General features: G+C 33.9%; 1 protein-coding gene across 1 annotated transcript in view; it reads right to left on the minus strand.

Annotated features, from left to right (window-relative positions):
* LOC129753307 (mitochondrial import receptor subunit TOM40 homolog) overlaps nt 1-15,468 on the minus strand; it is an 81,916-nt gene extending 66,448 nt beyond the window's left edge. Inside the window, 1 exon segment of the mRNA XM_055749109.1 lies at nt 15,286-15,468. Coding sequence (XP_055605084.1) covers nt 15,286-15,468 — 183 coding nt within the window.
* Nucleotides 15,469-16,566: the final 1,098 nt, after the last annotated feature.

Genomic DNA, 16,566 nt, shown 5'->3' on the forward strand with positions numbered 1-16,566 from the left:
TAAATCCAGTAAAGATTCCAGATAAGTCAATTCTGTTCAAAACTTCCCAAATTTTTTCAGATTTTTTGGTAAATCAAATAAAAACACAAATGGCACTTTTAAATTTTTTAGAATTTGGTGATCAATTTTTCAAAAATTTCAAAATATACATAAATTGTGCCCTTTTTTCCCTTTTCTTAGGTGGGAGGGGCTCATAACTATTACTAAAATCTCACCATAAGTCAACTACATCTCTGTACCAAATTTCAGGCTGATCGGTTAAGTGGTGTGGATTTGTATAAGGTGCATACAAACAAACAAACCATCAAACATATGTAGTCCAAATCATCTTTAGGGGAACTGGGGGTAAGACGCTGACGTTAAGAGGAATCTTTCATTACTCGTAAATGAAGAATGCAATCCAGTAAATTCGTCAATAGTTTTGAAAAGGGGACTGTTCTTCAGCAGAAATATACAAACAGGAACACCTGTACCAATGATTAACGTCTTAATCGTTAAATTTTGAAAGGCTTTCTAAAGCAGTGTTGGTAAATTTTGCCCGTCACGCTTGACCCGACTAGTTTTGTTTCATCAAACGACTGGCACTGTTCTCAATTGACGGAGCCTCACTTTTCGCATGACGGATAAAGCACGACAACAATCAACATTTCTCCATCATCGACTGGCGAAGCTCCTACACACGGTCAACATTTCTCCTGAGAGTGACTGGCAAATCTCATCACACTTCGATCGGCTGCTGACGGCAGGTACAACTAATTGAACGACTTGCTGGCAGAGAGCAACAATAGCAATAAAAAACTGAAAACGAGCTTGCTGGCAGGAGCAACAATAATAATAAATGCGTTTCTTTTTCGTCTTCGGTCGTCTTCGGCTTGCTGGCAGGAGTAACAATAATAATAAATGCGTTTCTTTTTCGTCTTCAGCTCGGTCGACGACTCGTTCGAATGCGATTGGTAAATGCTGACTATGAAATTTTTTCAGCTTCAAACGACTGGGGGTTGAATGACTGGCAAACGAAGTGACTGGTCGTTAAGGAACAGTCAATTGAGTTTGACGGACCAAGAGGCTGCACAGTCAAAGCTTCACGCCTCATGACGATGAGTTTTGCCAAGCCTGTTCTAAAGTATGATTTCCATTTCGTTTGGGGCAAAGTGCGCATATGTGTGTACCCAAACGCGCCGTTTAACGATTAATATGTGTTTATTAATTCAAGGGCCTACGGAAGTGTTTTTGCAGGTAAAAACACTTCTTTTCTATTTCACAGATGGAAATATGTATTGCTACGCGCAGTGCTGCCAGATATACTGACGTTCTTTTGAATAGTTAATTAAATCTATATTAAATTTAGAAATTTTTAATATATTCATTTATATTCAAGTTAAGTTTTCCAATTCAACATATAAATATCCTTAAAACTGTTGTGATGAAACTGCATATAAATTTAAACAAACAAGAAACATGCTGAAAGTTAAACGGACCTGGCGCGTTTTGCCCTGCTTAGACATGTTTATTAAAAATAGTTTAAAATAACAGAAAAATAATTGAATAAGGAATTTTTTCGTTGTGTAATGATTGTCAAGACCACTGTTCATCATTGAAACAGATGCCTGGTAAATGTTTTGCTGATAGATGCCGTAATTCCTTACGAGAAAAGTTGAAAAATTGCAAGAAAAGCTCCAAAAAAAATTTGTTTTCGTATTTCCTCAAATTTACTCAATATAGAAAACTTAGAAGGTCCACAAATGTTTAGAAATGCATAAAAGTGTAAATAGGATGAACTGGCATTTTAAGAAATGTTGAACATTGTTTGTTTAGTGAAATACTGATGGTGGCGCATCTTGTCCCGACTGCGCATTTTATACCCAGTTCCCCTATATATTAGAAGAAGATATAAAGAGGAGTTGGACTATATATGTTTGTATGCACCTTATACAAATCCACACCGCTTAACCGATCAGCCTGAAATTTGGTACAGTTATGTGTTCGGACCATGGTAAGGTTTTAGTAATAGTTTTGAGCCACTCCCACTTAAGAAAAGGAACCCTCCCATACAACTTTCGTTTTTATTCACACGAATCAAAAGTCATGGCACCCATTTTGCCAACCGTTTTTCGTTTCCTTTGGCGGGGTTATTTTCACCATCACCAAGGGCTGGGCATTAGAAACGACCATCCAGAGATCACGTATACTGGATAGCAAATCAAAGCCTGCTAGCGATTTAAAAATTCATAGCGAAGTTTTTGGCGGGTTTTTTTCCTTCTACTGTTCAAAGCACGTGGTAGGTACTGGTACGAGGTATTTGATTGCAATAATGAGCCTTAATTAAGGATTGAAAAATACAATTACCCTGTTAGGAATATATTGACTAGAATTTCAGTGGTTTTCAAAGTGATCCCTTCCACCGCCCGGGGGCTTTGAGAGTCTACAAGGATACACAGGGAACAGTGAATAACTATTTGGAGTGGAGGCTGAAAAACTTATGAACAGCGTTTTCATAGACTTCAGCTTTTAAGAACCAACCATTTTCATATTTTTAGGATTCCTTATAAAGAAAGAAAAATTAATAAGATTCAGAGTTATACGTTGAAGGCTGCAATTTCAATGCTTTGATAGCCGCCGGGAAATTAAAACGGGGAGTAGAAATTTTTTTAGATAATTAAATCTGAGGTTTTAAGCTTTATACAATTCTATTTCATTGACCAATTTATAACTTTTGATTTACTTTTGGCCATCAATGTGTTCAATTCTACCATCCAATTTGGAAAAAATCGTTTGGTAATACGAGTTCAAACAAATGATATCAAAGAATTTTAACATTGATCATTCTTCAAAATAATTCATAGAATGATTGTGTCCGAGGATAAAAAACTGAAATAGAACTCAAATAAGACCATTTCCATAACATTTAAATGGTAATTTCGGTTCAGAGATGATTTATTTCGATAACTCCAAGAAACTTTTAGTAAAATTTTCTACATTTAAGAAAAACTAATCATAAAACAGTGTACAATTAAAAAGCGAAACTTATACAATTAAAAACATGCAAAATGAGTCTTAAACATAGTTCAACAAGGTTCGGAAGTGTTTTATGAAAATTTTTAAGTGAATAAAACTTAAATATACCATTGTACAAGTAGATCATCCATCTTGAAAAGTGGGATAATCTCCAAAAGAGATTTTCATCGAATGGAGGATGGAAAAGATAGAAAATAATTTTATCATTTGCATTTAAAAAATTAAAGGCCAAATCTATTCGAGCTTCTTAGAAAAAGGTGGGTTAAAAAAAGTTTTTCGTGATAGGGAAAGGGAAAAAAAATTATTTTGAAATTCGATTGATAATCCTCAAAACTATATGCTTCTTAAAAAAAAAATTAAAAAATTAAATTGATAAACACAGCGAATAATCTCAATAAAAACTTTCAAAAGACTTACAAAACATACGTGGCCAAACATGAGCCAAATTTCTTAAAATGATGAATATAAAGCTTCCAACATTTCGAAAAATCAAACGACTCATTTTGATTTATCTTTTTTGTGAACCCGAGCAAGGCCGGGTAAAATAAGCTAGTCTAATATATAAAGATGAGTTGGACTATACATATATGTATGTATGCACCTTATACAAATCGACACCGCTTAACCGATCAGCCTGAAATTTGGTACAGAGATGTAGTTGGATCAGGGTAAGGTTTTAGTAATAGTTCTGAGCCCCTCCCAACTTTGAAAAGGGACCCTCCCATACAACTTACGTATTTATTCCCACAAATCAAAAGTCATGGCACCCATTTTTCAGAACCAATTTTTTGCCTTTGGCGGGATTGTTTTCACTATCACCAAGGGGCATTAGAAACGAGGAACGACTAACCAGAGTTCACGTGTACTGGAAAGCAAATCAAAGCCTGCTGATGATTAAAAATTTGATAGCAAAATTTTTGGCGGGCTTTTTTATTTCTTCTACTATTCGTAGCACAGCTTACAAGCATGTGATTCTTGGATGAAATAACAAGTCTACTTTTGGGATAAAAAAAATACTCCTAATTTCCTGTGAATTGAATTGATTAGAACAGTAGTGGTTTTCAATGTGATCCCTGGGGGCGTTGAAGATCTACACGAATATACAGCATGTAAAGTGGATGCAATGATTAATCTTCATAATGAATTGACTTCTTCAGCTGAATCACTATTTCGACTGTTTGCTGAAAACTAATGCTCCAGCTTTTAGGAACCGTTTTCATGTTTTTATTTCTTATAGATAAAGAAAAATCAATTAAATGCAGAGATATAAGCTGCAGTCTGCAATTTCAACGCTTCCATAGTGGAGTAGGAATTTAAACGGGGGGGGGGGGGGGGCTAGACAATTAAACGTGCATTTTCTGGAAAAAGTTGATACCAAATCCATCGCATGAAACTTATTAGATATTTAATCTGGCATTTTAGGTTTGAACAATAAAATTTCAAAGCCCAATTTATAACTTTTGAGTTATTGTTGATCATCAATGCGGTAAGTTCTACCATCCAATTATGAGAAAAATTAAACTGTTTAGTACTGCGAATTAAAAAAAAAAAGATTTCTAATGATTTTTACATTGAACACTTATGATAATTTATGGGAAAGTTGTGTCAAAGAATAGAAAAATTGAAAAATAATTTTATTAACATCTTTTCCATAACATTAAAAAATGGGTGATTTTGGTTCCGAAATTATGTGTGTTTTTTTTTTCAACATGTAAATAAACTAAACATAAAACAGTGTGAAATTAAACAGCGAAAAAAGCACATAAAATTGAAAACATGCAGAGTAAGTTTTCAACAAAGTTTCAGCTGAAGTTTGTTTAGGAATTTCTAAGTAAATAAAACTTGAATATACTATTCTACAGGCAGATTATCCATCTTGAAAAGTGATTTAATCTTCAATAGAGGTCGTTCGCATATGGCTACAAGCTTGAGTTACTGGATTTTCATTAGATAGTACATGGAAAAGATAATAAAAAACACCGTTATCATTTGGAGATAAAATAAAATAAGGTTCAATCAATTCAAGCTTCCTAAAACATTATGGTTTTCAAATTTTTTCGTCATAGGATGAATAAGCATAAGAAAGAAATTATTCTAAATTTCTGTTAGCAGATTTAAGTTTTTGAATAATATAAAAACGATATACTTTGTAAATAACCCCAATCAGACCTAAAAAAAACTAACAAAACTTACAAACTTCATATAGCCCAACATCTGCAAAATCCTAAGCAACGAGTCATCGAAAGAAACAGCGACTATGTAATGAATCGAAAAAAATGAAATGTAGAACAAAATTTGAATAAGGTCAATTTATAAGTATTTTCGAGCATGAATGCAATATTCATGGTAAAAGGCCTCTAATTAAATAAATAATAATAATTTCGAGGCTAAATCAGGGCAAAATTTTTAATAAAGATGAATACAAAGCTTTAGAAATTTCCAGAAGTCAAGTGATACTTATTTATTGATATTTAAACTGGACCCGAGCAAGGCCGGGTAAAATAAGCTAGTAAGAGATAAAAATCAAATTTTTCCGCCGAGTTCGTCCAATAGTCTAATGTCTGCAATGCTGCAAACTGCCAAAAAAAAAATGAAAAACGATTTTGCACAAAATATTAGGACAGTGAGTTTAGTTTAAAAAAAATCAAAACGATTATGAACGAAAACTTTTAACAACCACATAGCAGATCTTCTGCCAGAAAACTTCAGTTGACAAGACCGCTGGATGTTCCAGAGAAGAACTAGAAGAAAACATTGATAAATTTAGTGTCTTGAACTTCAGATTTTTTACGATCTGTGGATGCTGCCAATCAAAAGATGGTCCATAACGATTGACAAAATAAACGACCAAATATACAAAAAGAATGCCTACAAATGTATTCCTTTTTCTTGCATAATCGGATCTGGAGCTGGATCTGGAGTCTTGCCATTGAAGAAATATCTCTCTAATATTGTGGTGGAGTGATAAGAAATCAACAATGTTTTATTTATGCCGGAGGAGAATAATCTTCCAAGTTTCCATAACTACGATCAATGAGAATGCTTTGAGTATACTCATAGAAGAGGATGGAAAATCCAATACCTAAAGATTCGAGCTCCCAAGCCAAATAATGCATGACCAATACACTCTAATCAAACAAGACAATAAAATGGGATTTCAATGCCATTGGATAATTAATACAAAAAATATAAGGAGAATCGAACTCACTGCAACATCAACCGGGCTTGCCTGTCCGATATCTTACCCAGTGCACCATCTGAATTGGTAAGCATATCATGTCAAATATCATAACAGTTATTACAATGAGAACAGTAATTATTTTGAAAATTTCTTGAGTGAAATACAAGTTACATAATTATCAAAACAAATTTAAAATATAAATTGAAGCATACATTGAGAAATTTGAGTGTTTGTATTATTTTGTTACCAATCAAGAACTCATTTCCAAATAGCATCAGACCCAGTCTACCCACAGTGCAGCAACAAGGAGCAAAAAAAGGAACAAGTAATTACCAGACGAGTCACCACGCGGCGGGTCGTTTTCAACTCGGCAACATCGTTATTCCACCACTTCCGGATTTTTGCTGCGTGCATAGATAAATTTTGCGAAATCTCGCTGGAAAAGTTTTTAACAAAGAAACAGAAGTTAATATATTTATTGATACAATTAAAAACTTTACTTTTCGGCGGAAAACAAGCGGCAGAAGCACCAGACTTTCGAGTACACAATTGTTCTGAGTTTTGGCCGCGGATCCAAGTTCCACGGGAAAAGTGGGTTGGTAGGAGGGAGTGCTTCAAAAAAAAATTGCGAATACAAAAATCCAGAAGATTTAATGCGGTACAAGGGCGTATAAATTCGACCAATGTTTCCCGTAGAACAATACCCATCCAGCCTGCGTTCTTCCTGTTACGGCCATGTCGCCCATCACTATTCAGTCCCGCAACTGACACCGGAACCAGAGTAGAGGTGACCCTTATCTGGCTGCCGGGGAATTACTTCGACATCGACGGACGGCATTCCGGAAGGAAAAACACGTGGAATGTTGCAAATAAATTTCCCCGATTGTGTTATACGCGCCGAGCGAAGCGCGCCCGGGCCCAAAGTTTAAATAAAATTAACGATGGATATCATTTTGAAATAATCTTGGCCATTGCTTTCCGGGGAAATCGAGAATGAATGTCGGAGTTCCACTACTCTCGATGAGAGTTAATCAATTGTCCCGGTGAATAAAAGTTGCTGGAGAGCTTTACGATATTTAAAACATGAATTGATTTTACGAAACTCAGCCTCAAGTTTGAATATTTTGAAGGAATTTGGTTGAAGATTGTAATGCCGATTGTATTGATAATTGAAATATTCAAGTAAAAACCGATAAGATATTATTGTTTTATGTAAAGTGGTACAAAGTCAATAAATTTCCTGATGCGGTATGAATTTACTTTAACTTCAATATATAGTGCATTTTTGTTATAGTATTTTTATTTAAACCCATAATAAATAAATAAATATGGAATAAAGCTTTGATGGGATTGTGGCTCCAGAGAGTACATCTGCGTGGAAAAGTTTAGGGTTGAACAAATAGCAATTAATTGAAAAGTATTAAACAAATAATAATATAATGAGTGTAAAAAGTTTAAGATTATTTAATGCAATGTGATTGGTGGTAATTCTTTTGATTGAAAAGAATGTTATAGGTGCAATTTAAGTTTTCATCCCATGATTTTTTTAAAATAAATAGACTCAAGTTATTATTTTCCTTATCTATATTTTGAAGAAATATTCTTGCATTTTATTTATTTTATTGTAAAATGTCCATGATAAGTTATATCTATTCTTTTTTGAAGTTACGATGAAAACCGATGAAGACTTAAACGTTTTGAAAATTTGTTCTTCATTTTATGAAATTTAAAGCATTTAAGATAACATTGGAGATATCACATTGATTTTGCGTTTCAGCATTTCAGTTTTGCGTTTCTCAAAATTCATAGTTAAGCTTTGAAAAATTATTATTTAGGTAGAAATCAGAACTACATAATATCTTAAATTCTGAAATCCAGCGTGCACTGTGTTTTGTGCAACACTATATTTAGAAACAAATTCACTCTTTGCTAGTTTCCTAGTTCAAGTAAAAACTGGTAAACCCTTCAAAGGATTTTTTTTCCTATCTTTTCAAAAAGTTGCTTTTTGCATCTTCAGAATTTTCACGAAAGAATCTAAAACTATGTGATGCTTCGAAAAAAAAAATTTAAATGATTTCAAAATCGTTAACCCTTCGGAACTTTTCTTCAATATCATCAGCGAAGTTGTAGATAAATATAACCACTTTTAAATCGAAGGGTAAACATATTGAAAAAAGCTTCATCTGGACTTTTTTAGGTCTATTATTCCCCCAAAAAGCAAGACAAAATACTAAACTGCCCACGATATATGACTTTTTTCATAATTTTTTTGCATATAAACTGCGGATCCCAGGATGAGAGGTGGGCAAATGCCAAAATCTCAAATTTTGAATTTATTATGTCAAACAATTTTTATTCTTTAATCAATATTTATTGATTATTTTTATCATGCTCTTGCAGTTGAATTAAAACTATACTCACGATTGTCAACAGAATGAGCAAAATAAAAACAAAAACCTTTTATTCATTTAATCACTTTCATTTAAAAAAAAACTAGATAATGCCGTTCCAAATTTTATGTTGATATGAAATATTCCTCAAGAAACCAATTTCAACCATAATTATATTTGATGCTTGTCATTCTGCTGAATCCTAAACTCCATATTCCAAAAGGATTTGATAAACTACTCAAGCCTTCGAAAATCACATGTTTCCGAGGTGCGAAAAATTTTTAGAGCTGGTTTTGATAAATTTGGATGCCTTGAATCCAAAACGAAATTGTTTTCTGTGTAACAGCTTTTGATTATGAAATCACCTTTGAAGATAGGTAAAAATCATTTAAGAAATTACTTTTATGTCTTTTTTGAAACACTAAACATATAAGGGTTTCAAGTCAATTATCCACATTCCCCAAGATCCCTAGTAATATTGATTTGGACGAAAAAAGTTATAGACGTCATTTATTTGTTCACTTTACTCCATGTAGAAAAACATGTAAACAAAATCGAATTTCAGATATTTTTTGATAAAAAATATATTTCGGTTTTGTTCGAAATTTTAATTCACATTTAATTTTTTTAATTTTTGGAAGTATTGATGTTAATTTTGTTAACTAGACTGCAAAAAATTTATTTACAAGCAAATGTTCAGTTCAGAATAAGGAACATCTTTTAAAATAATTTATTGATGACTTGCCGGAAAAAAAGCATTGAATCGATATTTTGATTCTGATATATTTTGAATCGTATCAGTAAAATTTATTAATTCTTTGAGTTCATAAAAAAATGGATTTGAAGATCAATTTCCGCCTTTATTGTACATTTTTGGTAGTACACCCACAATTCAGCCTCTGTGCCAATGGCGGCATCATTGGTACAAGGCATCATTGGTACAAGAAGATAACGCGACCGGTGCTGATTCGATTTGCTCCCACCGGCCTTAACCTCCCAAGTTAACCGAATTGCGTATGTCTGAAAGAAACAAAATAAAAACGAATTCACGTCCCTCCCTATAGCAAGACGAAGAAGGATAGAAATAAATACCGGCCAACACCAGGCAGCCAGCGAACCGAGCGCTGTGCGTGTGTAGCAAAAGCAACAACAAAAATATTCCTTCAATTCAGTCCGCCGGCAAACAACCACGGCCAAGCTGTGCGTGTGTATGTAGTAAAAGCAACAAAAAAAAACATTGCTTCAATTCAATCCACACCGGCTAAGCTGCGCAAGTTTAGCAAAAGCAACAACAAAAACGTTTCTTCCACTGGCCAAGCTGCCCGGCTTTGGCAGCTGTGTATATGTAGCGTGAGTATGTAATAGCATTACTGCCTGCTATTGCTAGCACAGTTCTCATTCAATGGGTTTCCCGTTCCTTCACTCCCGTTCCCTTTCCTGTTTCCATCGCAAGACAAAGGAATGCATTGAAAGGAGACCACACGCCGGGAAGCCGCCGTTGTGCGTTTTTTTTTGTGATTGATCGGTGACAGAAAACCTATGACAAATATCTCTCGTCCTGTATGAAGCTCGAATAGTACACTGGTTAAAATGTCCGACTGGCAAGACAATATAACTGGTGATTTGAGTTCGATTCTCCCTACGGCGCTGTGGTTTTGATTTTTATTTTCTTGTTTCTGGGATGAATTATCCAATAGGAAGGAAATCCCATAAAATGTTTTTCTTGTTTCGCTTGAATGTAGTGGTCATCATTTTGGTTGGGAGCCGAGTCCTTATGCCAGTTACGGTTTTTCAAACATACCGTCTTCGGCACAGTGCACATTTCAGCGCATTATCGGCACAGAGATATGCTAAATAGGCATTGGATTTTTGCAACCTCTTCTATGGGTGTATGTATCATTATTTCTAGCTAAATTTGAATTTTGAACACCCCCAATTGCGTCACAGAAAAAAAAACGGTGTAAACAATTTTCTATTTGATCGATTCTTTTCAAACTTTCAAACCATAAACCTTCAAACGTTTGTGATCTTTTGGAACACTTGCTTCGTTCCAATTCAATACCATATTCGTATAGTGATAGATTTGACCCAACTCTGCTCAAAAAATGTTGCGCAACATCTGAAACCAGCTTCTTCTTTCCAGAAACCAACTTCTTCCTCATTTCTTCCTCAAAATTGATCTCTTTGATATTAACAATGAGTGCCTGCTTATAAAAAGTGCAGTATTTTTCAATGGGACCTAGTTCGGATGCGTTGGGAAAATTTTTGTTCATAGATACAAAAGTGACTTCTTTGGCTTCAAATCACTCAAGGGCATCCTTGGTGTTGTAAAATCAAAATCAAATGAAATAATAATTTGTATCGGAAACTTATAACATAATCATATTTATTTTCGTCTTATTTCGTCTTATAAAAAGGTGAGGTTACAATAATAGTGATTGATATATCGGGATATCCATCCGTTATATTGGCAAGATTTCCTTAATGATTTCCTATCTGTTCACCTGGCAAAAATTAAAGTGAACACTACGAAATCACTCTTCGTCGATTCTAGAACAACTAGGTCAGGCAAATAGAAATTTTGCTGCAGCATTATTTACTTTTCGACATAAAAATGAGCACTTTTTGAAAACATTTGTAATCGTTTATGATAAAAAATCGTGCTGGAGCTAAACAAAATCAACAAAGCTGTTGTTTCATAGATGAGGCATGCTCAGTTTAGTGAACCTGTATATAAGAGAAGTGACATCTGAAACACAAAATTCCAATCGAGCAAAAGAACTGTCAAAATCGATTCCAATCGATCCGAGCGAGCTTTTACCTTTATTATTGAAAACTCAACCAAGGAAGGTATTATGATTGTTGTTAAAGTTCAAACCGATATTTTTTTAGCTGGTCATATGAATTTATGATTAGGTGCAATTTTTCAATGCTTTGATGAATCGTGTTTCTAGTTAAAAAACTAACTGATTATTAACGAAATGCAAGTCTTTCGTACCGTTTATCGCGTTCCTTCGGGCATCGAGTTCAATGTTGTTTTGTTGGATTGAAGAAGCGTTCACTTTAGAGCTTGAACATTGAGCCAGAAAACAGTGCTGGGGATTTTTTTGTCCAAGATTTCGGCGATGTTGCCACATATTTTATTTTAAGAGGGATCAGATGTCGCTTCTCTTATATGAAGGTTCACTAGCTCAGTTTGGTGAAACTTGTAAACTTATCCAATGCAAAACTGGCCATTCTAATGAAACAAAATTTAATCCCTGCTCACTAGTCGGTGAATTAAACAGATCAATTTGATGTTTGAGCGCCTTTTTTTGATTTTTTTCTTCTGTTTTCCAACCCTGGTATAACAATAGTCATATTTGCCACTGATAGTGTTCGTGATATTATGCACGTTATTTCACCAACACTTTCCAGTTTTGGGACAATCAACCTCAAAATCGACCATGTGTGTTGACAGGCTGCCCGTTTTTTGTACCGAGAGTTTTTGAGGTTAGTTGTCCCGTCGCTCAGCAAATGTGCGTAAGAAATGTCAAAAACAACTCTAAAGCAAATTGACGTTCTCTCTCACTTCACCAATCTACAATAATCGCCGCGAGATAAAGTTCGCTCGTCGCAAGTGAGCTCCAACACTTGGAGTAGTGGAACAAATGAAAAGAAATAGAAATGGTGCAGAAGGCTATCCTAAATCTTAATTTGGACTTTCAACTGACCAAAGAAAGAAAACTCAGCTGCAAAGAACTTAAGAAGCAATTTTAGGGTATCCAGGTTTTGGTTCAAAACTAACATTACTATTGGGCTGTTTTGTATTAATCTTAAATTTTACGATGACATCTAAAGTTTACATACTTGATGATAACAGGGCAGTTGTTAGGACGATTCTAAAATGGTATTATTGATGAAAATCTGTTCTGTAGATTTGCAGCTGGATCCAAAACTTTAAACCGTTTTTTGGCGAATTTGCGTCTCGATGGTCGACTGGTTAGTGTGGTAAGACGGTAATCGCTGGTCCACTGATGGCATGGGTTCGATTCCCATCTCGGTACTGGGTTTTAAATGTTAATCTGTAAAGCATAAATCGGCTAAGACGGTGTATTTCTTTTTTTAATCCAGAAGTGTACTAAAATCACTGTTGAATCCCAGCTAACATGAAATCGTAATAGAAATGATAATCCAAATCGATTATTAAGACATTTTCAATAACCACCGTAAACAAGTTGGTTTTGAGTGATTTTTATCATTTATTTACGACAAGCTTTGGCCAAAAATAGTTGAGTCGGATAGCAGTTTAGTCAGTGAGTGAACTGATTTACGATAAATGGGTGGTCCATCGATTGAAACTTTATCCGATTTCTCCCTTTCTTCCATTGACCGGTTTGAAAAAAGAAAATCTCACCTTTAGAGCTTATCGTGGATCATATCAACTGATGAGTTGGCATCGTGGTAAGATACCGGACTGCGAATTCGGAGCACTGCAATTCCAATCTCGGTCGAGGAAATTCTTTTTCGTTTTACTCAAATTTCTTAAAATCGTTTATTTTGCTATTTGTGAGGAGATCGAATCGATGGAATCTTGTCATTGTAGTTATATCGCCTCCACTTTTGTTGTTATATGCTACTTTGGTAAGTTAAATACAATCTTTTCATCTGGTATAATTGTTTGAAAAATTCTGTTGTGTCTGTGATATACCTTTTTAAATGTTTGCTGGGATGCTAGTAACACGTATAAATTGCTGTAAAAATCACTTTTATGTAAAATTTAATCTTTAATCTAATGAAATATCATAAAAAATGCCAAAAGAAACAATGAAAAACAATTTTGGTCGAAATTTTGGTCGAAGCGACGCTACTTCGTAGTTCCCTGAGAGAAGTACAGAAATTCTTCCCTAAACTATACTCACTCGCTTGTAGGTCCTAACTACTAATAATACAACCAGACCCTAAACCTTCTTCTGTTGATTCTCAAAACTGCCTTGCAACGTTTAATTACAAAACTCACAGTTGCTGCTTATATAATTTCTTCACTAGTATCAGTACCATAAAATAGGATGAATATGAACATGGAGGTGAATCGAGATTCAATTTCAAAAAAAATTATGTTAATTTAAAAAAATTATTAAAAGTATACACACATTTTAAAATATGGGGTTCAGTTTTTCCTATTTTTTAAATAAGTTTGAGTTTTTAAGTCAAAATATATATATATATATATATATATATATATATATATATATATATATATATATATATATATATATATATATATATATATATATATATATATATATATATATATATATATATATATATATATATATATATATATATATATATATATATATATATATATATATATATATTTTTTTTTTTTTTTTTTTCAAAACATAAATAACAGACGATGCAAATATTTATTTCTGAAACTCATGCACAATTTCTCTCAGCTTCTATTTCACTAATGATAGCGATTTCGAATAATATTCTTATACCATTACTATTTCTTACAAAAACTTGTATAAACATATTTCAATTAAACAATAAGCAATTCTCGCATTAACCTCGCATGATAGCTGATTCATCTTAGATCATGATTCTGATTGAAAAAGTTCCAATTCTGATTGAACAAAATCGGTTCTACTCCATTTTCCCGAAAACCATTGCCCAGAATGAAAAATAGCCAGAATTTCAATCACCAGAAATCCCCTTTCCCAGAATTTTTATTCCCAAAATGCACCATTTACCAGATTTTTTTCCCAGAATGAACCATTTCCCAGAAAAAAATTAACCAGAATGAACCATTTACCAGAAAACTTTTCGCCAGATTTTTTTTTAAAACGGTTTTTAAGGACCATGGTTAGCATTTAATCAATTAAAGTATCGAAACCATAAACAAAGCACAATATTGGTTCTAAAATAGATTTGAATGGAAAATTTCAAACCTGAAGTTTCAATTTACTGGAATTCATTATGAAAAAAAAAAATACCAGAGGAAAAAATCTGGGAAATGTTCCATTCTGGGGAAAAAAATTCCGGGAAATGGTCCATTCTGGGAAAAAAATTCGGGTAAATGGTGCATTCTGGGGAATTTTTTTCTGGGAAATGGTTCATTCTGGGGTTTGATTTCGGGTATTTGTCATTCTGGGAAAAATTCATTCTGGGAAAAATTCATTCTGGGCAAAAGTTTTCGGGTAAATGTTATACAATCAACAAAATCTGCATTGTTAAACTAACAATATCAATATGATTGACAAATATGTAAGATCACTGACTTGGATATTCTAAATATGTAAGTGTTCCTTTGAAAAAAAGACAATATTTTTTCCCAATTTTATAAGGCAATCGTTTCCAAGTTGATGGAATAATAATTTGAATTTATTTAATTAAACTTACTGTTCTCTTCGAAATAAGTTTAATTATTTCGATCGAAGCGTTAAAGCTTAGCGGCATGGAGTTTATTATACTAGGTAGCAGTGTACAAAAATTTAATTAAGATTCCCAGCCTGTTGACCCGGATTAGCTGCAACCAACCCTTCCGGCGTGTACCCTTTTTCGGAATCATCACCTTTCATAAACCATCCATAACGCTGAAAACACTAAGTTTTGTTGTTGGTATCCCGAGCAGCCAGCAGGAGGAAGAAATACCCACCACAAACATCAACACCCGGTCCTCCATCGACCAGGACCGGAAATAAACTATCAAACTTTCAGCATCACCCGACTCGACAGGATCGAGGAACTTTTTGAGAGGGTCGACAGAAAAGGTGTGGCGGAGAATCCGGGGACAGCAATGTAATTTGGGGCGGATTGCCGAGCAGATCGGTTGTTCGAAACTACGCTGCTAGATCGTACCGGTCTGGAATTGCTCAGCTGGTACCAAATACCCATCATGGGTCTAAGCTGCTAAAACAGTTAATATTCACAACCTTCTTCTACCCTCTTAACTACCTCGCCGATCCGCTTCAATATGACAAATCCGGCTCGAATAGTGTTAATTAAATTAGAGTACTCGAGCTGGGTGAAATTGAACTTTTTTCTGGATCCACAACGGAGCAAATAAACACGGAGCAAATTAAATTAACCTACATTATGAAGTGTGTTTTTAGGATTAACATATTTTCGAGACAAAAAAAAGGAAATGGTTTAAGTTTGTTCATTTGGCTGTCAATGGATTATAGAGAAGGACTGCAGAGCAGATTTGTTTGAAAACGACTTTCGAAAAGACTTGTCTCGAAACTTTCGTTATTTCGAACGCAACCAACAGTCACTTTTTGAAGCACCAGCAAAAACCATTGACAAACTTGTTTAATTAACTGAAAATGGTTGGACAACTGGTGAAGAATAAGTTAGAAGTGGGATATGTTGGGTCCGCTATCCGATTTAGTTTTTGGAATTTCCAAATACATTGTGAATAAAGTAAAATCTTCGAAAAATATGCAATATCGGAAAATTTACAAACATACAATATGATTAAATCGATTGTACAATATCAATTTAAAAAAAAAACAGCAAAGGACAAAACTCCTTTTTGAAATCTTTTAGAAATTTATTTGAGTTGAAGCCAATTTCAACATTGGAAGCTAGAAACTCATTTAACTATCGTACAAAAAGCAAAAAAAAAATTCTATATAGCGCCCAAATTGCACAAGAATTTTATAAAAATCTTTCAAGCCAAAAAAGGATTGAAAATCTTTCAAAACCAATAAATGAGAACCCTAAACAATTTATTATTTTTTTCCACTAAATTCAATAACTTTTTATCACTTCCTTCATCTAATTATTTTAGGTTGAATAACTATTCACATCGATCAAAATTTTATAAAAACAACAATTTGTTTATCAGTATGGACTGGACAATATTCGCATCCACTTTTTGTGATAATTACAATCTCGAACATGCAATTGTTTGTAGAATATTGTAAAAAACGAGCACCTTAAGATCTTTGACGTGCGGTTTCTCGAAAGGAACTTTGAAATTCTCTGTTT

Source organism: Uranotaenia lowii, chromosome 3 (genome assembly GCF_029784155.1).
Source record: "Uranotaenia lowii strain MFRU-FL chromosome 3, ASM2978415v1, whole genome shotgun sequence".
NCBI classification, from domain to species: Eukaryota; Metazoa; Arthropoda; class Insecta; order Diptera; family Culicidae; genus Uranotaenia; species Uranotaenia lowii.